The 27,164-nt window shown below is 48.7% G+C and overlaps 1 protein-coding gene across 6 annotated transcripts in view; it reads right to left on the reverse strand.

Moving 5' to 3' along the window:
- sgip1a (SH3GL interacting endocytic adaptor 1a) overlaps positions 1–27,164 on the reverse strand; it is a 282,072-nt gene that overhangs the window by 18,910 nt on the left and 235,998 nt on the right. For 5 of the 6 annotated variants that reach the window (XR_005460343.1, XM_038794456.1, XM_038794455.1 and 2 more), the window contains 4 exons: positions 23,258–23,317; positions 18,619–18,730; positions 14,983–15,138; positions 11,776–11,908 (listed from right to left, as the gene is read on the reverse strand). Coding sequence is in view for 5 of the 6 variants with exons in the window: in XM_038794456.1 (XP_038650384.1) it covers positions 11,776–11,908; positions 14,983–15,138; positions 18,619–18,730; positions 23,258–23,317 (461 nt within the window). In the remaining variant the exon portion in view is untranslated. The remainder of the gene's footprint in view (positions 1–11,775; positions 11,909–14,982; positions 15,139–18,618; positions 18,731–23,257; positions 23,318–27,164) is intronic. The other variant, XM_038794454.1, reaches the window with a different exon arrangement.

The following is a 27,164-nucleotide window of genomic DNA, read 5'->3' on the forward strand; positions in this document are numbered from 1 at the left end:
GGGAAACATTATTTGTTTTATATTTGGAGGAGGACAACATTGGGAGCAGAAGCACATTGGTTATGTTACTGGACTAGTAAATCGAATAATCTGGAGAACTGAGTTCAAGATTGCACCACAACAGAGCAAATTTAAATTCAATTAATTTTTAAAATCTGGCATGAACTGTAATATCAATGGGCGTGATTCAGCAACCACGTGGTGCCCAGCGCGGATCCAGGTGCAACGGTAAATCGCGCAAGAGCCCCAAATCAGGCTCAGCGCTGGGTCAACCGACTCGCTCTGGCTGCCGCAATCTGGATATTGCCGTTGCCTTGGTGGCACTGCCAGGATGCCAAGGGACACTGCCAGGTACCAGGCTGCAATGCCAGGATGCCCAAGTGCCAGGTTGGCACTGCCAGTGTCAGGTTCTGGGGGGCTTTGCCACTTGGAAGGAGCTGAGGGGGGCTTCCCAGGGGCCTTGTCAAGGTTGAGGGGGGGTGGGGGAGGGGGTGCTGAAAGTGCGGGTAAAGGTAGGGGACGAGATTCTCCATCGGCCAATGTTGGAATCGGGAAATGTGATTGGGCGGAGATTGGTGGACGGGCGCTGATTAAACACCAAATCACAATTCACCACCGCCTCGACAGCGGCATCAATGGGTTCCAGCACGCACATATATTAAACACAGTTGGCATCTCATTAGCGGGCCTGAGCCAGTAGTCTGCGAGGCCTCTGCGATTCTCCACCTCCACAGAGGGGAATTCCTCACCTCTGCTTTTAAAAATCATGAAACTGCCATCCTGGCTGCTGCAAGGCAGCCACCTTGCTGCACATCCCACTGACCACGCACCTTGGCTCCTGGTTCTGCAGAGTGACACCAGCCGTATGGGTGCCCCTACCGCACCACACCACCTCTGCACCCACCCTCCACCCCACCACACCCACATCCCAGCCCCCACATTACCATCCCCGCACTCGTGCCCCAACCTCCATCCACCTCAGCCCCCATCCACCACCCCACCATTCCGCACACCACCCATTCCATACCAGCCCCCCCCAACTGGTCACTGGTTGCCACCCGCCGGCGGGACATCAGGCGGCCTACTTAGGGCAACGCCTATTTTAGCCCCTAACGGAGTGCCGGACAGGTGCCGCAGAGTTTACCGCTGGCAAGGTCGGCGCCAGCCACAGTACCCTTGGCAGTAGGGACGGGTGTCAGGGTCAGAGGCCCCCACGGTTCCGGCCACCGATGGGGCCAGCGGTGCGAAGAGGAAGAGAGGGGGCATGCGACAGCAGAGCCCGCAGTGCCAAGCGGGGGCACCGTGTAGGCAGTTGGAACTGGTTGGGCACAGGGTACGCACCATGCTAACATGTCAGCCTCTCACCCCCTGCAGACAATGGATATTGTAATACAACCAGCAATGGTGGCCTTCCTGCCAGTCCGCACAGCACTGGGTGTGCACTGCTTCTGCTGGAGCAGCTTGAGGAGGAGGAAGCTGCAGAAGCGGATCAGGAGGCAGCCGCTGAGGATGGGGAGCTGGACTCCCAACAGGCCAAAGGGGAGGAGGAGGAGGAGATGTGCAAAGGAGATGCTGCATGAGGCCTCGCGTTTCCCAGCAGTGTCTGTAATTCGAGGACATGCTGGACCGGGCATGCCATCGAAAACTCCGGCTTAGCAGAGAAACAGTGCGACATATCTGCTCGATCCTGGCACCGCTGGGGTATTGGGGAGGACACCCGATCCCGGTGGCTGTCAAGGTGATGGTCGCCCTGACATTTTACACCATGCAGTGGAGGTTGAGGGTGGTTTGATGGGGTGTGTGGGTAAAGGTGGTGTTGTGTGGGGATGGGGTGAGGGTGATGTTGTGGCAGCGGGTGGGGGGGGGAGGAGTTGATACACATGTCACGGGGAACTGCAACTAAGGGCGGGGGGGTCTCACTTCCTCGCCCGATCTCCACCCCGGCGGCTTCCTTTTCCTCCGACCCACCGGTCACGTCCAGGGCCCGCTGCTCTGCCAAGTTGAGGGGTCGCAGGTCCGGCGGTCCCCCCCTAGTCCTTTCCCCCTCCCTGCAGTTGTGTGTGGTCTTCTCCTTTGGGGGGGGGGGGGGGAATAGAAAGTGCAGAGCGTTCCACAGTCCGACACATGCAGCCCAGAGGGCGTGTAGCTGGTAGAGTTAGCCACTTTGGTTGTGGCCATAGAGCCACACGGAGACCCGCTGCAGTGACACCCATGCCACAACCAGAGGTGTGATCAAGCAGTGCATTGGAATCCTAAAGATGCAGTTCAGGTGCCTGGACCGCTATGGATGGGCCCTCCAGTATAGCACGAGGAGGGTCGTCCACATTGTGGCGGCCTGCTGCATCCTCCACAACATCACGCAGCAGAGGAGAAAGGTGATGGAGGAGGAGGAGTGCCAGTCCTCGTCCGATGAGGATGATGCGGGGGAGTGCGAGGATGGGCCCAGAACATTGGGCCCAGGCAGGCACCGGAGGCCGCACAACGTATGCGCCATGGCCAATGTGCATGGGACACTCTGATCATCTCCAGGTTCACTGACTAGCGGGGGTACAGGCCAGTGGCATGGACGCCGCATCCCACCCCCATAACCGCCCACACCCGGCCACCCCCTATCTGCAACCCCCTCCGCGATGCATAATGTGGGGGTGTGGACCCTGGGTTGGCAGTAACAGCGGGTATGGTCCACGTGATGGAGGATGATGACAACCGGCTCTGTGATGAGGGCTGGTGCTCTGCATCGGTCGACACCGTCTGATTCCTGCCCACGGTAGCACTTCCCACCATCCACTGAGAAGTCCCTGGATGTGAGCTGGCCATTCCATCACCGTCCCATTGGGTCCCTGGGGTGGCGGAGGTGGGGATGGTGAGGGGAAGAGGGTGGTGGGGGGGGGGGGGGATACCAGTGCGGTGAGTGCCATTTGAACTATGGTCCCCGAGCCCAGTCCAGCCCCTGGTGGCGTGCTGCTGTCCTGTTCTGCCCCATGCCCACCAGATGCACCAGGGACAGGGGGCGGAGGGGGAGAGAGTCTAGATGCTGCGTTGTTCCAGCACCTGCCCTGCAGGAGTCACCGGCACTGACCCCATTCTCCTGCATGTGGGTTGGACTCCTCCATCTGCGCCAGCAGGTGCTGGATGCTCGCTGACAACCCCTCATGTAGTCCCTGGCTCTGCGACTGTTTCTCTACGATCGATGGGACTGTCCGTTCCAGAAGCTCAAAACCCATCTGGATGGCAGCTAGTTCCTGGGGTCAGCCTGCCCTCCGAAAGTCTGCCCTCTTGGAGTAGCTATCTCCACCTGATGTACCGGAGCATCTGTGTGTGAGCACCAGAGAGTGTCCCAGGAGCCTATTCATTAAAATGCCCAACCGAGGTAAGTGTCTCTGGGGTGGTGGAGGGGTTGGCGATAGCTGTGTCAAATTCAGATTCGAGCTCCGGGGTTGTCCTGGGTCACAGGCATATGTCTGACAGGGGGGTACATGGCTTCCGTCCCGATAGGGAGTCAGGTACCGGGTTCAACCCTTTTGGTGCAACTTGCGTGTCCGTGTCATCATCGCTGCTCCGCACACAAGGGGGTTCTAGCTGTTGCTGTGGTTGGAGGTGGGGGTACGAGAAGGGCCTGCCCATTACCGCCAGCTCCTGCAAGACAAGACGCATGATCAGACCGGGGCTGGTGTGAGGGTAGTCTGGTGGGGCTTGAGGGTGGTGTTGGAGTGGTGTGGGGGTGAGAGTGCTGTTGTGTCGGGGTGAGGGTGATGTGGGTGGCAAGGGGGCTCGGGGGCGGGGGCGGGGGGGAGTTGATACACATGTCACAGGGAACTGTAAGTAAATGGGGTGTCACTTCCTGGCCCAGGCCGATCTCCACGCCGGCGACTTCCCTTTCCTCCGACACGCCGGTCACGTCCAGGGCCCACTGCTCTGCGAGAGTGAGGGGCCTCCGAACTGGACGGTCACCCTCCAGCCTTTTCCCACTCCCTGCAACAGTTGTGAGCGGCCTTCTCCTTGCAAAGAGCACAGAGGTAGACAGTCCGACACACGAAGGCCAGAGGGTGGGTAGCTGCTAGCTTCAATGGCCAGGGCACCCGGCCGTGGCGACCGCTATTAGTGCTGGCATGTGGTGCAGTGTGGGGGTTTGGCCACCCTCCAGGTTGGTGGGGGGGGGGGGGTAACAGGTGTATGTGATGGGGATTGGTGCCAGGAGTAAGTGTTGCCTACTCACCCTGGCCACCCTGAGGCGGTTGTTCATTTTTATATGGCACTGCAGACCAGTCCAGATGGTGCTACTTGTTGTGGTAGTATGACTAGGGGTATTACGGTACCTTGGAAGTGAGCTGCTATTGGTGCAGAGGACTCGCTGCCCATTGGCCCGGGTAAGTCATGTGCCTCTCAGCCAATTGGCTGAGAGGTAGGTAGCTCTGCCTACAAGACGGGATATAAGAACCCGTGCTGCCCGGCAGTCAGCCTTTCTTCTGTACGTCTGGTGCCGGGCACACATCTTGTGCATTAAAGCCTATCGTTTGGATCTCATCTTCGTGTCCATTGATAGTGCATCAATTTAATGCACAAGTTTTTAAAGGATGGAGCTTCGTATCAACCCGCATGCAGCAAATGAAACAGCAGCATTTAAACACTGGCTGGCGTGTTTCAATAGTTACTTGAGCACAGCCGAAAACCGCCCGACCAGAGAATAAAAACTGCATATCCTCCGCTCGTGTGTTGGCACCGCCGTTTATACACTCATAGAGGACACAACAGACTATGACGCAGCCATGGTCTAGCTTAAGGGACATTTCACCGGCCGGTGAACCAGGTCTACACACGGCACTTACTGGCCACGAGACAGGAACTCCCTGGTGAGTCTTTAGACGAATTCTACCGGGCCCTCCTTGTTCTGGGGAGAAACTGTGCCTGCCCACAAGTTTCTGCGGCCGAGCATACCAAACTTTTAATCAGAGACGCTTTCGTTGCGGGTATGCAATCTTCCCAGATCTGCCAGAGACTCTTAGAGAAAGAAACTTTAAGCCTCGCCGAGGCACGGGCCCTCGCCTCCTCTCTAGATGTCGCTAATTGCAACGCCCGCGCGTACACTCCCGACCGCGCGGCGGCTCCCTGGGCAGCATGGAACGTGACCCCCCTCAGGCCTGCACCGTAGGGCGCCCCGATAAACCCACGGGGCCCCGCTGTTACTTTTGCGACCAGGCAAAGCACCCCCGCCAGCGCTGCCCGGCCCCCACTGCAACCTGTAAAGGCTGCGGCAAGAAGGGCCACTTTGCGGCCGTTTGTCAGTCCAAGGCGGTCGCTGCATTCCTGAGCAGCGACCGTGGGTCCTCCCCCCGCGCTCCTCAGGGGCCCCGTGCGGCCCACGGACCACGCTGCCCCCACCCTCCACCGCCACGAGTGATCCCTGGGCGCCGCCATTTTGGGCCCCCGACGCCACATGCGATCCCCGAGCGCCGCTATTTTGGCCCCCCAAACTCCATGTGCGACCCCCGGGCGCCGCCATTTTGTTCACACCCCAACACGTGCGGCCGAAGGGTGCCGCCATCTTGGATCGGCACCGAGGACCCCGCAAGTGACCACTCGCTGCCGGATGACGACTCGGAGTTCCTGCCACGACTCGCCTCAGTAACATTGGATTAGTCACAGCCCCGCACGCTGTCCACGGCAACCACGAAGATCCTTCTCAAAGGCCACGAGACGAGCTGCCTGCTGGACTCCGGGATCACAGAGAGTTTCATCCACCCCGCCACGGTAAGATGCTGCGCACTTCCCGTTTACCCGGTGAAACAAAGAATCGCTCTGGCCTCCGGTTCGCACTCGGTCCAGATCACAGGGTGCTGCATAGCGGACCTCACGGTCCAGGGGAGAGAGTTTAAAAACTATAAGCTCTTCCTCCTTCCCCACCTCTGCGCGGCAGCACTCCTGGGGTTAGATTTCCAGTGCAACCTCCAGAGCCTAACATTTAAATTCGGCGGCCCTATGCCCCCCTCACTGTCTGCAGCCTCGCGACCCTCAAGGTCGATCCCCCATCCTTGTTTGCAAACCTCACCCCGGATTGCAAACCCGTCGCCACCAGGAGCAGACGGTACAGTGCCCAGGACCGGACCTTCATCAGGTCCGAAGTCCAAAGGCTTCTGAAGGAAGGGATTATCGAGGCTAGCAACAGCCGCTGGCGAGCACGAGTGCTGGTGGTTAAGACCAGGGAGACAAATCGGATGGTCATAGATTACAGTCAGACTATCAACAGGTTTACGCAGCTGGACGCGTATCCTCTCCCACGTATCTCCGACCTGGTCAACAGGATTGCGCAGTACAAGGTTTTTTCCACGGTGGACCTTAAGTCCGCCTACCACCAGCTCCCCATCCACGTGAGTGACCGAAAGTAAACTGCATTCGAAGTGGAAGGGCGACTCTACCACTTTTTAAGGGTTCCTTTCAGTGTCACAAATGGGTCTCGGTCTTCTAAAGGGAGATGGACCGAATGGTCAACCAACACAGTTTACGGGCAACCTTCCCGTATCTAGATAATGTCACCATCTGCGGCCACGACCAGCAGGACGACACCAACCTCCGCAAATTCCTCTGTACCGCAAAACTCCTTAACCTGACCTACAATAAGGATAAGTGCGTGTTTAGCACCGACCGTCTAGCCATCCTTGGCTACGTAGTTCGTAATGGAGTGATAGGCCCCAACCCCGAACGCATGCGCCCCCTGATGGAGCCTCCCCTCCCCTACTCCCTCAAACGCTGTTTGGGCTTCTTTTCATATTACGCACAGTGGGTCCCCAATTACGCCGACAAAGCCCGCCTACTTATCCAGTCCACCACGTTTCCTCTGTCGATGGAGGCCCGCCAGGCCTTTAGCCGCATCAAAGGTCATTGCAAAGGCCATGATGCGCGCTATCGATGAGTCCCTTCCCTTTCAAGTCAGAGTGACGCGTCTGACGTAGCTCTGGCGGCCACCCTCAACCAAGCGGGCAGACCCGTGGCCTTCTTCTCCCGTACCCTCCACGCTTCCGAAATCCGCCACTTCTCGGTCGAAAAGGAAGCACAGGCCATAGTCGAAGCTGTGCGACATTGGAGGCACTATTTGGCCGGCAGGAGGTTTACCCTCCTCACAGACCAACGGTCAGTGGCTTTCATGTTTGATAATGCACAGAGGGGCAAGACAAAGAATGATAAGATCTGGCAGTGGAGGGTCGAGTTGTCCACGTACAACTACGATATCTTGTATCGTCCTGGGAAGCTAAACGAGCCTCCCGATGCCCTGTCCCGTGGCACCTGTGCCAACGCACAAGTGGACCGCCTCCGAACCCTCCATGCGGACCTCTTGTCACCCGCTTTTTCCATTTACTCCATCAAGGAGGTCGGGACAGTGACCAGGGAATGCCACATCTGCGCGGAGTGCAAGCCGCACTTCTACCGCCCAGAACGAGCGCACCTGATAAGGCTTCCCGCCCCTTCGAACGCCTCAGCATGGACTTCAAAAGTCCCCTCCCCTCCAACAACCGCAACACGTACTTCCTCAACGTGATTGACGAGTACTCCCGCTTCCCTTTTGCCATCCCCTGCCCCGACATGACCACGACCACCATTATCAAAGCCCTTCACACCATCTTCTCCCTGTTCGGTTACCCCGCATACATTCATAGCGATCGGGGGGTCCTCATTTATGAGTGACGAGCTGCGTCAATTCCTGCTCAGCAGGGGCATCGTCTCCAGCAAGACGACCAGTTACAGCCCCCGGGTAACGGACAGGTCGAGGGAGAACGGTACGGTCTGGAAGACCGTCCTGCTGGCCCTACGGTCCAGAAATCTCCCAGTTTCCCACTGGCAAGAGGTCCTCCCAGATGCTCTCCATTCTATCTGGTCACTTCTCTGTACCGCTACGAACCAAATGCCTCATGAACGTCTTCCTGTTTTTCCCAGGAAGTCTTCCTCAGGGACTCCGCTCCCGACCTGGCTGGCTACCCCTGGGCCCATTCTGCTCCGGAAGCACGTGCAGGTGCACAAGTTGGACCCGTTGCCGAAAGAGTCCAGCTACTCCACGCAAATCCGCAATACGTGTATGTGGAGTATCCGGACGGCCGATAGGACACGGTCTCCATTCGGGACATCGCACCCGCCGGATCTCGGCCACACCCCCCAGCACCAGTAACCCCCCTCCAACCCCAACATCCCCCAGTACACCCCCCCCCCCACCCCCCTCCCCGATGTCCGTCATCTCCTCGAAAGACCGATGCCTGTACACCTTGGACTGTCGCTGGCGTCGCCCTCTGGGTTCCTCCTTGGCCTGATGGACGGCCGAGCCTTCGGAATCTGTGACGGCCCCCTGCACATGGGGTGCCGTCTCCAGTCTGTGCCGACGCTGCTGTTGCCTTCTCCGGTGTCTGCCTGCCTCGCCGTCACCAGCACCGTAAAGGAAACCTCTGTGGGTCCGACAGAGGCACCATATTGTTATATTTGTAAAGAATTGGAGAAGGAGAGAGACCAATAATCAGTTTGGGCTTCCACCCCAGGACCCTCAAATCCCCCTACTGTCTTTGCTGGACTTGTCACTTCATACCTTAAATGTCACCAAGCTCCTTATGAGACCCAACAGCAGCAACTGTGCAACACTCCGTGTCACATCGAGGATCCTACTAACGGGCACCAATCGGTCCAAGGCTGTCTAGAATGGGATGTAGGCTTCGACAGACTACTTAGACATGACTGCATCCTTCATGTCTCCTTGTTCTAAATTACATTGAGAGACATAGAACATACAGTGCTGAAGGAGGCCATTCGGCCCATCGTATCTGCACTGACCCACTTCAGCCCTCACTTCCACCAATCCCAATAACCCCATCTAACCTTTGTTGTCACTAGGGGCAATTTATCATGGCCAATCTACCTAACCTGCACGTCTTTGGACCGTGGGAGGAAACCGGAGCACCTGGAGGAAACCCACGCAGACACGGGGAGAATGTGCAGACTCCTCACAGTGACCCAGCAGGGAATCGAACCTGGGACCCTGGCGCTGTGGATATTATCGAGTAGTGGTGGATTACTGAGATTTAGTGATTCGCAAAGTGCAGCTGAATCCGGATGGTAGATCTAATATCCAAGATCAAACACCCCCAAAGCAGACTCCATTCAGAGTATGGGTCTGAACGCACTGTCAGCAGAAAGACAGAAGTCAGACTTTGGCATAAACTGAGGAGCACCAGAGCTTACCTCACAATGAGTGGTCATCACTCTCCTGCATTGTATATTGACCCACTGACAGTGCTGACACAGGCCCATCACCCTGGATAACGTTACACATATCCTTGGAGGGTGGTACAGGGTTGTCAGGAAGCGGGGGTGTGGGAGGGAGGAAGGAAATTGGTAGGAAGGAGTGGAATGGGAGGGAGGGGAGATTGGGAGATGGCGAGGTTGTGGTGGAGGGATTGGGGCGAAGGAAGGATTGCAAGAGGGGGATGGAGTGGGGAGGAGGGGAATGCGGAGGAGGAGGTGATGGGGAAAGGTACTATTGGGGTGCAATGGGATGAGCCGACGGACAAAATCTCGTCCAATGAGAATCAGATGAGGATGATGGCCTCCCTGGTCTTTTGGGAATACCGGACCCTATCCTCCATCTCCGGCTCCTCCTGCAGGTCCTCGTCCTCCATTCCCTCTTTCTCCTCAAGACGTGGAGACATGTCCTTCCTCCCCCTTCTCCAGCATGTCACCTCGTGCTGTGCCAGGCACAGTAGACCACTACAAAGCCAGAGACCCTCTGGGGGGGTGTACTGCAGTGCACCACCAGTGCAATCCAGGCATCAAAACCGCAGTTTGAGCAGTCCGATGCACTGCTCAATGACAGCTCAGGTGGCAGCATGGGACTCGTTATATCGGGTCTCCACATCGGTCTCTGGTCTCCGCAATAGTGACATCAGAGAGGACCTCAGGGGGTACCCTTTATTCCCCAAGGGCCAGCCATCATCCTGGGGAGGTCCTCAAAGATGCCGGGGATCTCTGATTGTCACAGGATGTAGCTGCCATACCCGCTCCCTGGGAAGCATGCACACATGTACATGATCTGGAGATGATGGTCGCACACAATTTAAACATTTAGAGAGTAGAATGCCTTCCTGTTAATGAAAGGCACTCCTGATTCCCCGGTGTGTGCAAGACGTGCTATCCATTGCCCCCTAGACCTGGGGCATCTCAGTAATGGCAGAGATTTCTGGAGCACAGGCATCTTGGTGGGCCTGGTCCAACTCAAAGTTGACAAATTCTGATGCCTGGCATACAGGGCATCCGTGACCTCATGGATGCACTTATGGGCTGTAGATTGGGAAATGCCACACAAGTCCCCGCTTGTGCCCTGGAATGAAGGGGTTGCAAAGACGTTCAGGGCTGCGATGACCGGGAGAGGGTGTCTTCCTATTCTATGGGCTGTCAAGTTCGTGAGGATGTGGCACAAGTGCTGCACTGTCTCTTTGTTGAGACGGAGTCTCGTGTGGCACAGGTTGTCCGTCATCTCCTCGAAAGACCGATGCCTGTACACCTTGGACTGTCGCTGGCGTCGCCTTCTGGGTTCCTCCTTGGCCTGATGGACGGCCGAGCCTTCGGGATCTGTGGCGGCCCCCTGCACATGGGGTGCCGTCTCCAGCCTGTGCCGACGCTGTTGTTGCCTTCTCCGGTGTCTGCCTGCCTCGCCGTCACCAGCACCGTAAAGGAAACCTCTGTGGGTCCGACAGAGGCACCATATTGTTATATTTGATTATATTTGTAAAGAATTGGAGAAGGAGAGAGACCAATAATCAGTTTGGGCTTCCACCCCAGGACCCTCAAATCCCCCAAGCCTCCCCCATCCTTATTTGTCCTGCCTTCTCTCCACGTGCCATCCACCCAGCCAGTTGTGGTGGAAAACCTTGCTCTGCATAATCATCCCCGGCCAGAGCAAGAACCTCTACATTAGGGAGCCCATGCTCAGGTGCCTTCCCCTGATCCACACACTCATCCTATGGTCCGGAAGATATCACCAGTGCTGTAGCCAAGCTCTTCAGCTCTTGAGTGTTTGAAATAGCGCTCCCCCCAACAACAAACCCCCCCCCCCCCCCCCCCCAAGTACTTGGGCAACAGCTTCGATACCCTTGAGCTGCATACCAGAAAATGGAAATGGCTGCTCACCTCCTCAGTTCTCCTCAGCAGCCATTGCACCAGCTTCACATTTTGAAAAAGGAATACTAAACGACGCCTGCATGATTTCTCACTGGGGAGTTTTTGCATTCGACTCCAATCTTGCTAATGAGTTGGAAATGAATGCAAATGAGGGTTAATGATATGCTCGCCATGTTTGGGCATGATCTGGAACTCACCATCAGGAGTTGGCCGATTAGATAACAAACTGATTTGTGTCTGGCACAAATCTTGATTTTGGCCTTTCCCGCTACTTAACCGGCAGGCCCAGATCTGCACCAGGCGCAACACGGTGGCTAAATCACACCCATTAATTCTTGTTTCTCTCTCCACAGATTCTGCCTGACCTGCTGAGTATTTCCAGCATTTTCTGTTTTGATTTCTGATTTCCAACTTGTGCAGTATTTTGCTGCAAGTGCTTCAAAGGGGTAATATTTCAATCAATCAGAGCGAGTTGTGATTGTACACACAGTAATTATTGCACAAGGCAAGACATAAATCCTCCCCTATATCTGGACCATCATTTTAAGTTATATATGAATTTGATCAAGTCTAATCTAACAGAAATAGATCACTGGTTTGTAATGTGAAAGCGTGAAATCCACATACCTGATACTTTAACATATCCACATTATAATAGGTCGCTGATGGCTTCTGCTCAGCTACTTTCTTTAAATGAGTCATTAGATTTGGCATGTTTACCCAGAATTCTCTCGTATTGGCATCACCTTGCGAAGTGTTACTGGGCGAGAGAGAAAAAGAATTTATGAGCCAGCAAATATTTGCCAAAATTAAGTGGTGGGGGTCGAGTAAACAGAAAATGTTGATTTAATATAAGCCAGCCAGTACTATGAAGACATAAGGCAGGGTAATGATATATTTGTCATTGAATCCTTTATCAGCACTGGAGTCTGTAAGGTATAAAAAGGTTTTATTGATAAGGGTGGAAAAAAGTCAAGAGAAAGAGGTTGGAGAAGAACTGTAACAATAGCTAGACAAATCACAGTTAATGGCAGATTGAAATCAAATACAGTTTAATCTTTAGACTGGCAATGGCTGCAGGAAGTTTTTGACCTCTCTGGGTTTACAAATTACTTTTTAGTTTGTGCACTGTGCTGTTGAAAGAACAGGTACTACAGAAACAAATTAGCTGAGATGTAATGGGTAGCTTTATTACTACAATACTAGTGAATTACCTGTGGTATAGCTCGCAGTAAATTGGAAGGTACATGGTTTTAAAACACAGGTTCTCTTAGCTCTTGTTCCTTGTGAATTCAGCAATACCTCATCCCTTTGCAATGTGGATTCTCTCCTTACTCTCCCATTTAACAAGGTATTTCTTCCTCCCCACTGCCATCAACAATGTTTCTACCCCTAAAGCATGGTATTTCTGTACATCTCTCTTCTCACTGTCTCATTTTGAATAACCTACGCGTGTTCTGATGTTCAGCAGAGTGCTCAAGACAGTCCCTCTATTCTCCAGTAACAGTGTTCTCCTTCCTTCCCCTTTTCTGCTGAAGAGAATTTCTATCTCTCACTCTTTTCTTCAAATAGTCTCTGACTTTTGTTCGCCACACCACAATGCTGTTGAAGGCAGTAAATGATACTGAGAATTTACTCAATAGGACTAGACTCATGTACATGTCCATATCTCAATTGACATCGGACGAGAATGAACAGTCTTTTAAATATATATCCAGGCTCAGCTGTATGTTGCCACTTGGTAATGATAATCTTTTACATGAGTAATGTGCTCCTGCGGCACACATTTTGTTTACACTGGGGAAATGTTGTTAGTCCTGTGCATGCAGTGGTGGCTGCTTGTGGATTGGGGGCGGACATGGAGGTGATAACAGAGGGTGCTGCTGGTGAAGTAGCGACAGTGAAGTGTTGTGGTGGGCAATAAACTCCAAGACCAGGGTCCAAAATCAAAACACTCGTGGGTGATGGAAAAAAAATATAAAAGGCGACTCAAATTTGGGATGAATACCCAGAAATCTGGGTGGCTGTGGTTGAAAATGGTGCGAGACCCTGTTAGACACTGCCTCTTTTTTAAAATCAGAATTTTTTCTAAGTGAAGGAAACATACCAAATAACATTCAGTTATTCCGAAGGAGAGATAATGGACTCGAAACGTTAACGCTGGGCAGGATTTACCGGCTGTTCACACTGGCGGGAAATTCCAGTCCCACGCCAGCGCACAGGTTTCCTGGCGACGAGGGGTGGTGTCAACGGGAAATCCCATTGACCGGTAGATCCCACTGGCGGGCTGTCTCCGCCCCGGCAGGCTGGTGAGAAAGTCCCGCCCTCTGTCTTTCTCTCCATAGATGCTGTAAGAAGTCTTACAACACCAGGTTTTGAAGTCCAACAGGTTTGTTTTGAATCACTAGCTTTCAGAGCATAGCTCCTTCATCAGGTGAATGAAGAGGTAGGTTTCACAAACATAAAAAAAGACAAAGCCAATGATGGAAAATGATACTTTGAGTCTTTGCAGTAATTAAGTCTTTTCAGGTCCAGACAGTGTGACTGGAGAGAGGGATAATCACAGGTTAAAGAGGTGTGAATTGTCTCAAGTCAGGACAGTTGGTAGGATTTTGCAAGCCCAGGCCAGATGGTGGGGGGTGAATATAGTGAGGCGTGAATCCAAGGTCCGGGTTGAGGCCGTACTCATGTGTGCGGAACTTGGTTAGCAGTTTCTGCTCGGCGATCCTGAACTGTCGCACATCCTGAAGGCCGCCTTGGAGAACGCTTACCCGAAGATCAGAGGCCAAATGCCCTCGACTGCTGAAGCGTTCCCCGACTGGAAGGGAACATTTCTGCCTGGTTCACAATCAGAAAGTTTCCACTTCCATCCCAAGCAGGGCTGGCCATGGTGTGGGTACCTAGCCAGCCAAATATGCACATGTTCCTAACTCATGGAAGGTTAGCATCATGACTATCTAAACAATGCAACTGGACAAAATGTTCCATCCCACATTCACCACTGCCAATCCTCCTCCCCCTATAAAGAAACCTCTAGCTGAATTTCCAGCCCTTTGTGTTTATCTTATTCCATAACTACCTTCCTCCTCTGAATCTCCTAATTTTCTGACTTGTGTCTTTTGCAGTTTGAATCATACGCACAGTGAACAATGGATCAATTTCAGCAGTCACACTCATAAACTTGGAAAGCTCAAATATTCATTAATTTTGATACTTTGTTCAAAGCAACCAAATCAAATGTTTTTTGTTTAAGCAGAATAGTATTTGTCTTTACTCCTCGTGCCATTAGTTTGTTCAGAAATGTATCTCGAGTTTTAAAAAGATTCCATTGTATAAAGTGGCAGAAATCCATATCCCTAAAATAGTTCTGACACTGGTTTGCTGAAGACACTGGCACATTGGATCCACAAATTGGTTGGCTTCGGATACCTGAAATTACATGGTTATTTAGAATGCACAAGCCTACTGAAATCACTGAGAGTCCAATTCTGCCTTCACTCCATGACCACGTAAGGCAGCTCTGGAATGCGATCAGGAGTGGAACCCTGGCTGATTGTTTATCATCCGGGAGAGGCCAATCGTAACATCATTTATGGTCAATCAATTCAGCACATCTCTGGATGAACACTGTGACCGTCTTGATCTGCATGGCCAGTTGCATACTGGTCAAAGCACTGATCAACAGAGCCATTTGATGATCGCTCATAGATCATTTGTGCAGCAGGCAAAAGTGTAATAGCAACACCTACTGTACAAATAGATTCTGCTGCCGGTGTACATGGGTGATCTGCTTTCTTGTCTCTTGGCTAGTCTGTAGTCTTGTGCTGAAATTACCTGCAGAGAAGTTGGGGATTCGGAAGAATGTGTTCCAACCTGCTGCAGTTTGTTATGCAGAATGTGAGAACTGCAGGGCACTGGTTATTGGCAAAATGCCTGGTGATCCCAGCTGGAAACGACAGAACCATTTCTCCAGTAATTTTCACAATACATCTGTTAACAGAGGAAATGCTAAATGTCAAAGAGAAGTCTTTAAAAAAGAATTACAGGTGGGAGCCAGGCTCAGTCCTGTCAACACCTGATGCCCTTACATTTTGCAGCAACAAGTTTCAGTGATCACAATGCAAAGATCCAATCACATAATTACAAGAGTTAGAAACAACCTTGATCTGTCTGATGAACAAAATTATTGTGGCTGAATGAATGAAAACATTAGATGGAAAGGAGTGTTCCCAACAGCAAAGGGTCAGAGGTGAAGTAAGGTGAATGGCAAAATTATCATTAAGTGTCATAATGAAAAACATTTTAGGTAGTGAGTGGTTAGGTCTGGAGTGCACTGACAGAGAGTGTGGTGCAGACAGATTCAATCATGGCTTTCAAAAGAGAATTGGATTAGTGCCTGAAAATAAAACAAATTGCAGGGTTATGGGGAAAGGGGAGAGGAATGGGACTAATGTAAAGAACCAACAAAAGAGGGCTGAAAAACCTCCTTCTGCATTGTAACCATTCTAGATTCAATAGTTTAGTGAAAAAAGGAAAGTAAATTTTTTTATTAATAATAATCTTTATTGTCACAAGTAGGCTTACATTAACGCTGCAATGAAGTTACTGTGAAAAGCCCCTAGTCGCCCCATTCCGGCGCCTGTTTGGGTACACAGAGGGAGAATTAAGAATGTTCAATTCACCTAACAGCACGTCTTTCGGGACTTGTGGGAGGAAACTGGAGCACCCGGAGGAAACCCATGCAGACACAGGGAGAACGTGCAGACTCCACACTCCCAAGCTGGGAATAAAACCCGGGTCCCTGGCGCTGTGAAGCAACAGTCCTATCCACCGTGCCAGCATGCCTAACTGCCTCCCCAGCAAGTGGTCACAAAGGTGGCGATTAGTCTGTCTTTTTAGAAATGGGAAGCTGGCGCAAGGACTGTCGCGGGGACCCAAGGAAGTGAGTAGCCATCTTTGCTCACAGGCAAGAGCTGGGGTTGCTGCCCCGGTGCTCAGAAAAAGGCGGTGGAGCTATCTGTGGGGGGAGGGGGGTGGGTCAGCCTCGGTTGGGATGTGCTGAGATACCCTTCTCCCACCCCACCCACTCCCTCCCCAGCTCAGCCCAGGCCATAACCGGCCACCCCCCTGCTCCGCAACCTCCCCCCACAGAGCACTGTGACCAAATGTTGCGCCCTCATTGAATAACACCCAAAAAGAGAATCTGGGATCTCCATGGTCTCAGCGCCCGTGGGTCTGCTATGCCAACCCCTGGACAGTGAGATCCCATTCCGGGGGCAACCCCAGCCCGTCTGCCCCCCTAACCACCCATAACTCCCACTGACTGCGGAGGCCTCTGGCCATGTGGCAGAATGCTATAGCTAATTGGGAATTGGCAATCATACTTAAGTGAGCACTTCACCCATCCCAAGTGGATCCCCATGGGTAGGCCTGCCATCTAGCACGTGCGGGTCATTGCCTAGCATCCCAATCCCATTGGGTTTGAACACTGCGGGAGGTGCAGCAGCCAAAATATGAACAGCCAGGGGCTGGCCCCCAGCATCGGGGACATTTCTGAGACCAGAGGGTGCATGTGTGCACCGGGGATGGGATCAGCGCCCAGTCCAGGTAACATTATGTGCAGGTGTCTGGGGTATAGGATCTGCGGTCCGGTGAGCAGGGGCCCCCGCTGTGGCCAGGAGTGCATGGGCAGGGCGTGCTGTGTGGGGGAACAATATGGGGACTGGAGGGTCTGGGATGGAAGAAGTTAGCATGGTAGCACAGTTGCTTCACAGCTCCAGGGTCCCAGGTTCGATTCCTGGCTTGGGTCATTGTCAGTCTGTAGTCTGCACGTTCTCCCCGTGTCTGTGTGGGTTTCTTCCGGGTGCTCCGGTTTCCTCACACAGTCCAAAGATATGCAGGTTAGGTGGATTGGCCATGCTAAACTACCCTTTGTGTCCAAAAAAAAGGTTAGGTGGGGTTACTGGGTTACGGGGAGAGGGTAGAGGTGTGGGTTTAGGTAGGGTGTCCTTTCCAAGGGCCGGTGCAGACTCGATGGGCCGTATTGAGGCGTCAGAATGGGTCAACAACCCTGATGACAACCGCCGCTTCCCCTGACGAAGGCACTCTCCACGCCCATTCCTGATGTTTATTCAGTAGCGCGTGCAGTGGTGCGAGGATGATCCCTAATTTATCCGTTAGGGATAAATTACCATAATAATTCACGAGTACTAACAACGACTACAATTCGATCGCATTCTCTGGTGTGGGGGAGGCTAGTTTCATTTGCCGTATCTTCCCCATAACCAAATGCAGGTCCTCTTGGTTGACACAATACCTTAGGTACGTCCAAATGGGGGGGGGGGTCCTACACTATTCCCCTCCCAACTCCGACGTACTCCTGGGGTCCTTTCTCTGCGGGAGATCTCAATGGTCCAACAACTGTTCAGCCAGAAATTTCCTCAGGTTCACCATGTGCCCACAAGGCGGTCTTGCAGCATCTCGGGTCGGGATGGCCCATAGTTACAGTGTTCTGCAAAGTTTGTGTAAGCATGCCAGAAACTCAGTAACAGACAGTCCCGGAGTTCTCTTGGCCATATTAAATCAGAATCTTAGACAATGACCAACGGCTTGGGGTCGTAGTGATTTGTCACGAACACCAATTCCTCAAACGTCTTGAAGTCTGGGGTAGGATGGGCTCTTTATGATTCCGAAAATGGGGGCCTGACAGGTGGTCAAAAGATTCAACTTATGCAGTCTTCCCTAGAGATAGCATTCACCCTGAAGAAATAGCACATACGCTCCACGCACTGAGCAGTTTTTCGTACTCGCATCAAACACGCCGAGTCTATCGAAGAGTGGCATTTTTGAAACAGTGCAAACCATGCTCCTTTGCATTAATAAGCAGCTGTAGTCCGAGTGGCCAGCAGCACCCTTTGTAACTCTGTTTTATCCTCGTAGCCAATACTGTAGTCAATGAAGAGTCCCAAAAAGGGGAGTCAAAAGTAGTTTATTTCTTACTAACAGCTAGGAAATATAGCAACTCAGCAACAGTTCACGTCCCAGCTGGGACCATCCTGAAGCAGCTTACACATGCATGATTATGAGTACCGGCAGTGGTTGTTCTCTGATACCTTGCTCAAAGAACTATTATTCACCTCTCCATCTGGACCAGACTATTCTATCTCGCTCTGCATATATCGATATCAGTTATACATGCACTTTTCAGCAGGAATTACTGAACAGTGATCAGGAGTCCTTTTCATGGCTAATTTTTATACTCCTACATTCAGGAGCATCAGGGCCTATGCAAAATAATGGCTGTTTCCCTAACTGAGATCAGCTAATTGACGACAGAGCAAAAGGATCAGACCTGGGATCTTCCTCATCTACAAGAAATCAAACTGCTCCATTTACTGCTTCATCCAGGGATGAAGTCCATTACAAAATGTTTATCATTACTATTACAAAGGTCTCAAGTTGTTTACTCACTTGCTTGGATCTGCACCTTTGAAATAAGCATTGACAGTTTCTGTAAAGGCTGCAGCAACCGGGAGTGTATCCTGTGCCCCCATGGTCAAGGGACTGGGTCCTCGGGAAGCCCCTGCAATGAGAATAGGTACATTTAACCCTTTAGTATCATTGGGCTCATTCCAACAAACAATCCATTCAACTAATACAGTAGTGACTTAAGCAGAACAAAAAACAGAAGGGCAGAACATGAGTGAGATAGTTCAACACGGCTCAAGTCATGCAGGTAGCATTCCAAAAGCAAATTGAAAATTGGTGAAAAAACATGAGAAACAAGAAGATGAATTATTTCTTTGCATGCTCTTTCTGTAAAACCCTTAAATGTCCTGGGGGATAAACTTGGTACTAATAGTTTTACACTCTGCTGATAAATTGGATCATAAATCGGTTACACAGAATAAACTTAAATCTATAAGCTTCTCATTGGTACTTTTTAAGGGTATTTCCATCCATGATTTTCCATTTTGGAATTGCACTACAACCCCTTCAGGTAACTTTTGAGTTTGAATAAACCCTTTGATGATGTCATTGAATAAAAGTAAAACATAAAGACTAACAACCTATTTTCATCCCTCCGTTCTGTAAGACGTTGATTTGTTCAGGAGTAATGGTTTACTGGTTTCAACTACATTCTGGTGCATCCTGGAAGTAGTGATTCCTGATGTTGGAACCTAAAACGAGACCATCTTCGCCTGGCCTCACGCAATGTTACACATGCATGTTATCCGATGGATAACAATAAGAATCAGGGACATTGACTGATTGTTGTCTTCCCTACTCCAGAGTCCTGTGACTAAATATTGTGCCTCATTGATTAGCTAGCTGAATAACACCCAAAAAGAGAACCTGGGATATCCATGGTCTAGCAGGAAAGGAAAAAATAGGTGAAAAAATGGCAAATTACAGCCTTTCAAAATGTTGAGCTGAAGGAAGCATGCTATATCAGAATATTGGTACATTTGCTTATTTAATTCAATGGCCATTTGAGTAGATTTTCAGTCCATAGAAAATAGAATCCATCTGTCTATTTCTCTTCATTTATATGTAGAGGAATAATTTAAGGTAGATGTCAACATTTACATTACTGAATACTGTACTATATTTCAATTAAAAACAGTTTAAGATCTGTGACACCTCGCTCTTTAATTTTTCCAGTTATTAAAATTGTCAGATATTGAATCTTTCCCTTAAAATTCAAAATCTATCAAAGCCAATCTTTGTTATTTTATCATTTTTGCACTGATATCATCTCAGACTCAGATTCCCCACAGTGCAGAAGGAGGCCATTCAGCCCATCGGAACCATCCGAAAGAGCACCCCACCTCGGCCCACTCCCCCACCCTAACCACTAACCTATTTAGGACACTAAGGGGTAATTTTTAACGTGGCAAATCCACCTGACCTACACATCTTTGGACTGTGGGTGGGAACCGGAGCACCCAGAGGAAACCCATGCATTCACAAGGAGAAAGTGCAAGCTCCGCACAGACTGTCACCCGAGGGAGGATAGTGGGTGAGGTAGCAGTGCTAACCACTGCACCACCGTGCCTTCCTTTCACTCTTTTCAATTTTGGTGGTGACCTGGACCAGAGGCGTGAAAAAAAAAACACTCCCAGGACAGGTACAACACAAGGTTAGATACAGAATTATGAGGGGCATAGATGGTGGTTGGGGGGGGGGGGGGGGGGGGGGGGGGGATAGTAGTGCAAATATGAGGAGCATAGATAGAGAGAAATAAACTTTTCCCCTTGGTGGAGGGACTAGGGGCATAGATTTAAGGTAAGGGTGCAGGAGGATTAGAGAGGATGTGAGGAAAAGCCTTTTTACCAAGAGGTTGGCGGGAGTTTGGAGCTCGCTGCCTGAAAAGGTTGTGGAGGCAGAGAGGTCCTTTCTGGGTATGGACCTGATTATATTCGGCAGGGGGTGGAGAAGATCTCAAACTGAGATCTAGCGGCCAGTATAGGATTTGCGCCCGTGGTTAACGGGACCACTGGATCGTGGCCTACATCTTCCCATTAACTCTTTCTGAAGCCATAATTGAAAGGTTAATGTATCACATATGTGAATACTTGGCCTTAGCAATAGCAGCTGTCCCATTTTTCCTATAGGTGGCAATGATACAAAAGTGGCAGGCTCTTGTGTTAAAGAACCATCATTCGTATGAACTATAGAAATGACTGGCACTGCCACTGGTCTGATGAAAGCCCACTGAGACACCTCTATGGGACAGAAGTAAGTGTATTATAAGCTTTGGTAACTTGATCAGAAAGGTCTCCTATCTAATTTTTGATCAATACTGAATTTAAAGACTGTAGTCATTGTATTTGGTCGAATGCAGTACAAAAGGAAATCAGTCAGGTCTCCCTGGTAACTCCACTGGAAAGAAAGTGTCGGGGTGTGTACGGTGAGGACTTAAGTACGATGACCTGTTGGTTGAATATTGCTAATATTTTCTCCCTGGACTAATGCAAAGTCAGACCACGTACTGGAGAGATGTTTTGTTCTCAGTAGAATCTTTGGCAATGGAGGGGAGAAATATAACTCTCCACCTTTTACACAAGGCTTGTGGGTCTCCGAGAGCCTGTTTCCACTTGTCAGCTTAAAATTATATCGTTTTTCCTGAGCTGATACCCCAAATCCATTCTACAGATTAAAAAACTTCACCACCACTCTAAACATACTTCATAATAAGATCTCCTGGGATCACAGAGATTATGCAATCATATAGTGTAGTCTCTAGTATCTGATTAATTCACCACAATTTCCATACACTCTATTAGTATTGGGGGTTACTATGGAAACTGTAAGCACATATAATACTATATGCCCTTTCACTCTCATTAATAACTTCACGATTGTTGTGTGAAAAAGAGGCAAAATATCTTCAAATTCAAGTACTGTATTTTTATAATCTTATTAGCTTTCAGAATATTAACTTAAGTCTGTGATTTTGTTTAGGTTATTCATCTGTTTTATCTTGTGTATTCTATAATTACACATTTTCTAATCTTATAAAACGAATTCTATTTGGAAGAACAATCTGTGTACGAACAAGTTAATTGTGGCTCTTGCCTTGGTAATTTTTGCTGATTCCTCCATAATCAAATATATAATTCAGCACGGGTCACCATAACAATCAATCTATTGACAAAACAAATACTATTTTCTTTTCTTTTGTTGTAGGGAGGGCATTGAAAGTCTGGCAAACTGATTGGATGCTATGTGCAAGATAATGTTATGTGCTGTCACTAGTTTAATTGGTTAGATCTGAGCCATACAGATCATGAAGACTCAGAGCCAACTTATTTAATAATAATAATAATCGCTTATTGTCACAAGTAGTCTTCAATGAAGTTACTGTGAAAAGCCCCTAGTCGCCACATTCCGGCACCTGTTCGGGGAGGCTGGTACGGGAATTGAACCCGCGGCTGGCTGTGTCTGCATTACAAACCAGCGATTTAGCCCACTATGCTAAACCTGCCCCTGATTGATCTCAGTTAGAATAGAAATCTGGGTACAGTTTGGCATCCAGAGTGTTAAGGGACAGATTTAAAAATAAATAAATAAATAGGACTAGACTCCCATTCCGGATCTTTATCTGGTTCCTAGAAAGCATGTGTGTACATGCATGTGTACCTATGTGTGGATATGTGTTCACCTGAGGAAGGAGCAATGCTAGTGTTTGAAACAAACCTGTTGGACTTTAACCTGTTGTTGTAAGACTTCTTACTGTGCTCACCCCAGTCCAACGCCAGCATCTCCAGATCATGGATATGTGTGGACAGAATTGAGCTCATTTATGATAGTCCCAGGGATCATATTATGTGGCAGTATACAAAATCTGTGTTCCAGCATAAATAATATCCACTTGGGTGAGGCACCCAAAGGCAACTATCACCCTGAGAGTGCACTACAGGAAGAGGGAGAAGATAGGAGTAACCTATTGTGGATATTGGATTTTCCTGCAGTTTAGTATTATTATGGTGAATATTATTTCTAATCAATATCCTAATCTATCTGACCAATTTTCTGAGTGCGTTTTAGAACAGAACAGATGCTCCCATGATTTAGTGACTATCATGATTGCTCCTGCAATTTCCTGATGTGTTCCTGCAGGGCGGGTTTGGAGCTTGCATCGAGTACACAGGTCTAAGAATGACATCATCATTGGGTTAAGCAATTTTATTTCAAAAATATAATAATCATTTCCGACCCAAATGGAGGGAATGGGAAACTTGTTTAAAAACAGTTACCGGTAAATTTAAAATTGGCATACAGTCCGTCACATTGACTTTACTTTAAAAATAGGCATATTAGAACGTTCAATCGATAGATTTGTAGCTGCAGAACAATTGTATGAGCAACATTTATTGTGATTTACTTGTGGAATAAGAACAGGAATAAGTATTTCACAGAAAATAATTGAACATCTAAGCTTTAGACAGTGTGCAATCAGGAAAATCATAAGTGGGCGCGGTGAGCAGAACAGAAACATTATCAAATAATACTTAGGAATGGTCAACATACAGGATCAGAGGCAGCAAGGCCAGAGCAGAGGAAAAAAACAGGAACAAATTCATGTAAATTGATCATTACTCACCATCAAAAGTCAAATAAAACTTTCCTCTATCAAACCATACCAAGGAGGGCTGATCATTCTCTGCAGGGTGAGGAGGTGGAACGGGATGGGACGATTGAAGGCATGGGAGAGAGAAGGACACAGTGTGAGTCACACGGCAAGTCCATCACTCGTAACATAGGGGAAGGCCAGATGCAGAATCAAAGCACTGAACCATCACTATGCAAAGAGGAGAGAGTCTACAGTTTTACTGAATGGACAAGTTTGTCTTTGATTTCTTTGCAAGTATCTCAGCTCAACTCTGATCAGAGTAAGCCTAATACTAGTGTTTGACCAATTTGATCAGTTTTGCAGTAAAATGAGAAAATACTGGAAATACTCACTTAGGTGTGGCAGAGGGTCATCACCTTGAAACAGTGTTTTTCTCTCTATTAGGCTACTGCCTGACCAACTGAGTATTTCCAGCATTTTCAGTGTTTATTTTGTATTTCCAGCTCCGCAGTATTTTGATTTGGTGGCCAGTTGTAACGGGCATAACTATGGGAAATATATAATCTGCATAAAAGTTTGCAAGAAGTTGATTGAAGGTGATGATCATGGTAGAAAAATAACAATTGTAATAGTTTGGTTGATCAGTGAGCAAACCTGCACCAAGATTGTCTGAAACTGTTCATTTGTCTGAATGCCGTTGAACAGATTTCATCCAAACCTTTTGGAGGTAGTCAATTCAAAACATATTAAATCATTATTTTTTTTTCAGTCACATATTTCTCCTGAACTTCTGCTGAAAATCTACACGTTATGTATAGTATTTTAGTTTTATATAGAACATTACAGCACAGTACTGGCCCTTCGGCACTCGATGTTGTGCCAACCTGTGAAACCAATCTAAAGCCCATCTGCACTATTCCGTTTGTCACCTTTTCTATTATAATGGCTTTAAGTCACTAAAATATGGAGAATATTAAGTTTCCATATTTTAATTTCAGCCTCCAATGACTGGAGAAACTTACGATGATCTTGGAAAAGCGTCACATAGACATGTATTTTCAACACAAAATAGGCTAAAGGACTGTTACAATGCTGCTGCTGCTGCTTATAGTTACTCCTGCCAGGGGATCTGCTGTCATGCTGTGTCACGTTCGTCTGCTCACACCATCCGCACACATCCACTATAGCTCGTCTTCAACCACTCTGTGACATCCATCATCCAGCTACGTCTAGGTTGGCCCTTCTTTCTGCTGCTCTCCACTTTGCCCTCCAGAAGAGATTGCTGAATCTTTTCAACTCTGATCAAATGGTTGAAACAATTACATTTTCTTTTCTGAATGTCACTTTTTAAACTTCTTTTTGCTCTTGCTATTTCAAGCATCTCGTCATTTGGTTTATGGTCTGCATATGGAATCTTTAGCATACATCTTAACATCCACACTTCAAAGGCCTCTATTTTCTTCCACAGATCCTTACTTATTGTACATAAGAACTCGGAACAGGAGTAGGCCATCTGGCCGTTCGAACCTGCTCTGCCATTCAATAAGATCATGGTTGATCTTTTGTGGACTCAGCTCCACTTTCCCACCCAAACTTCATAACCCTTTATTCTTCAAAAAACTATCTATCTTTATCTTGAGAACATTTAATGAAGGAGCCTCAACTGCTTCACTGGGCAGGGAATTACAAGATTCACAACCCTTTGGGTGAAGAAGTTCCTCCCAAGCTCAGTCCTAAATCTACTTCAACCTTATTTTGTAGCTATGCCCCCTAGTTCTGCTTCCACTCGCCAGTGGAAACAACCTGCCCACATCTATCCTATCTGATCCCATCATAATTTTATATGTTTCTATAAGATCCACCCGCATCCTTCTAAATTCCAACAAGTACAGTCCCAGTCTACTCAATCTCTCCTCATAATCGAACCCCCTCAACTCTGGGATTAACCTAGTGAATCTCCTCTGCACACCCTCCAGCGCCCGTATGACCTTTCTCAGGTAAGGAGACCAAAACTGAACACAATACTCCGGGTGTGGTCGCACTAACACCTGATATAGTTGCAGCATAACCTCCCCAGTCTTAAACTCTATCCCTCGAGCAATGAATGACAAAACTCGGTTCGGCTTCTTAATCACCTGTTGCACCTGTAAACCAACTTTTTTACGACTCATGCACAAGGACACCCAGGTCCCTCTGCACAGTAGCACGTTTTAATATTTTATCATTTAAATAATAATCCCTTATGCTGTTATTCATACCAAAATGGTTAACTTCACATTTGTCAACATTGTATTCCATCTGCCAGACGCTAGCCCATTCACTTCAACTATCCAAATAACCTCTGCAGACTTTCAGTATCCTCTGCACTTTTCACTTTACCACTCATATTAGTGTCGTCTGCAAACTTAGACACATTGCACTTGGTCCCCAACTCCAAATCATCTATGTAAACTGTGAACAATTGTCGGCCCAACACTGATCCCCGAGGGACACCGCTAGCTACTGATTGCCAACCAGAGAAACACCCATTAATCCCTACTTTTTGCTTTCTGTGAATTAACCAATCTTCTATCCATGCTACTACTTTACCCTTAATGCCATGCATCTTTATCTTATGTGCGGCACCTGGTCAAAAGTTTTCTGGAAATCTAGATATACAACATCCACTGGCTCCCCGTTATCTACTGCATTGGTAATGTCCTCAAAAAATTCCACTAAATTAGTTAGGCATGACCTGCCCTTTATGAACCCATACTGCGTTTGTCCAATGGGATAATTTCCATCCAGATGCCTTGCTATTTCTTCCTTGATGACAGATTCCAGCATTTTCCCTGCTACCGAAGTTAAGCTAACTGGCCTATAATTACCCGCTTTCTGCCTACCTCCTTTTTTAAACAGCGGTGTCATGTTTTCTAATTTCCAAACCGCTGGGACCATCCCAGAGTCTAGTGAATTTTGGTAAATTATCACAAGTGCATTTGCAATTTCCCTAACCATCTCTTTTAATACCCTGGGATGCATTCCATCAGGGCCAGGAGATTTGTCTACCTTTAGCCCCATTAGCTTGCCCATCACTACCTTGATGTGGAGCTGCCGGCGTTGGACTGGGATAAGCACAGTAAGAAGTCTTACAACACCAGGTTAAAGTCCAACAGGTTTGTTTCAAACACGAGCTTTCGGAGCACTGCTCCTTCCTCGGGTGAATGGAGAGGTATGTTCCAGAAACATCACTACCTCTTTAGTGATAACAATCATCTCAAGGTCCTCACATATCATAGCCTCATTTCCATCAGTCACTGGCATGTTATCTATGTCTTCCATTGTGAAGACCGAACCAAAAAACCTGTTCAGTTCCTCAGCCATTTACTCATCCCCCATTATTAAATCTCCCTTCTCATCTTCTAAAGGACCAATATTTACCTTAGTCACTCTTTTTTGTTTTATATATTTGTAGAAAGTTTTACTATCTGTTTTTATATTCTGAGCAAATTTAATCTCATAATCTATTTTACTCCTCTTCTTTATAGCTTTTTCAGTAGCTTTCTGTTGCCCCCTAAAGATTTTCCAACCCTCTAGTCTCCCACTTTGTATACTTTTCCCTTTGTTATGGGCCAGGGTTTAGAGAACCCCAAAGTGTATCATGGAGTTCACCTGACCCACAACTTTTAATAGATTGTGGTTATGGGGAGCACACGGGTCTACTTTACAGGTGTGGTGCAACAGAGAGCTAAAGCACTCTTAAATTAAAACAATGTTTATTTATGAAACCAGTTAACACTTTATAAACCCACAGTAAACATCTTAACAACTATCAACACCAATCATTCCCACAGATTCACTATTCTATAAGTAACCCTTAATCTTTCCTTGCAATATCCATAAGACAAATACCCTCGTTAACATAGACATCTGGTTTAAATTCTCTACTGAGAGCAGT

Source organism: Scyliorhinus canicula, chromosome 4, assembly GCF_902713615.1.
Source record: "Scyliorhinus canicula chromosome 4, sScyCan1.1, whole genome shotgun sequence".
Classification (NCBI taxonomy): domain Eukaryota; kingdom Metazoa; phylum Chordata; class Chondrichthyes; order Carcharhiniformes; family Scyliorhinidae; genus Scyliorhinus; species Scyliorhinus canicula.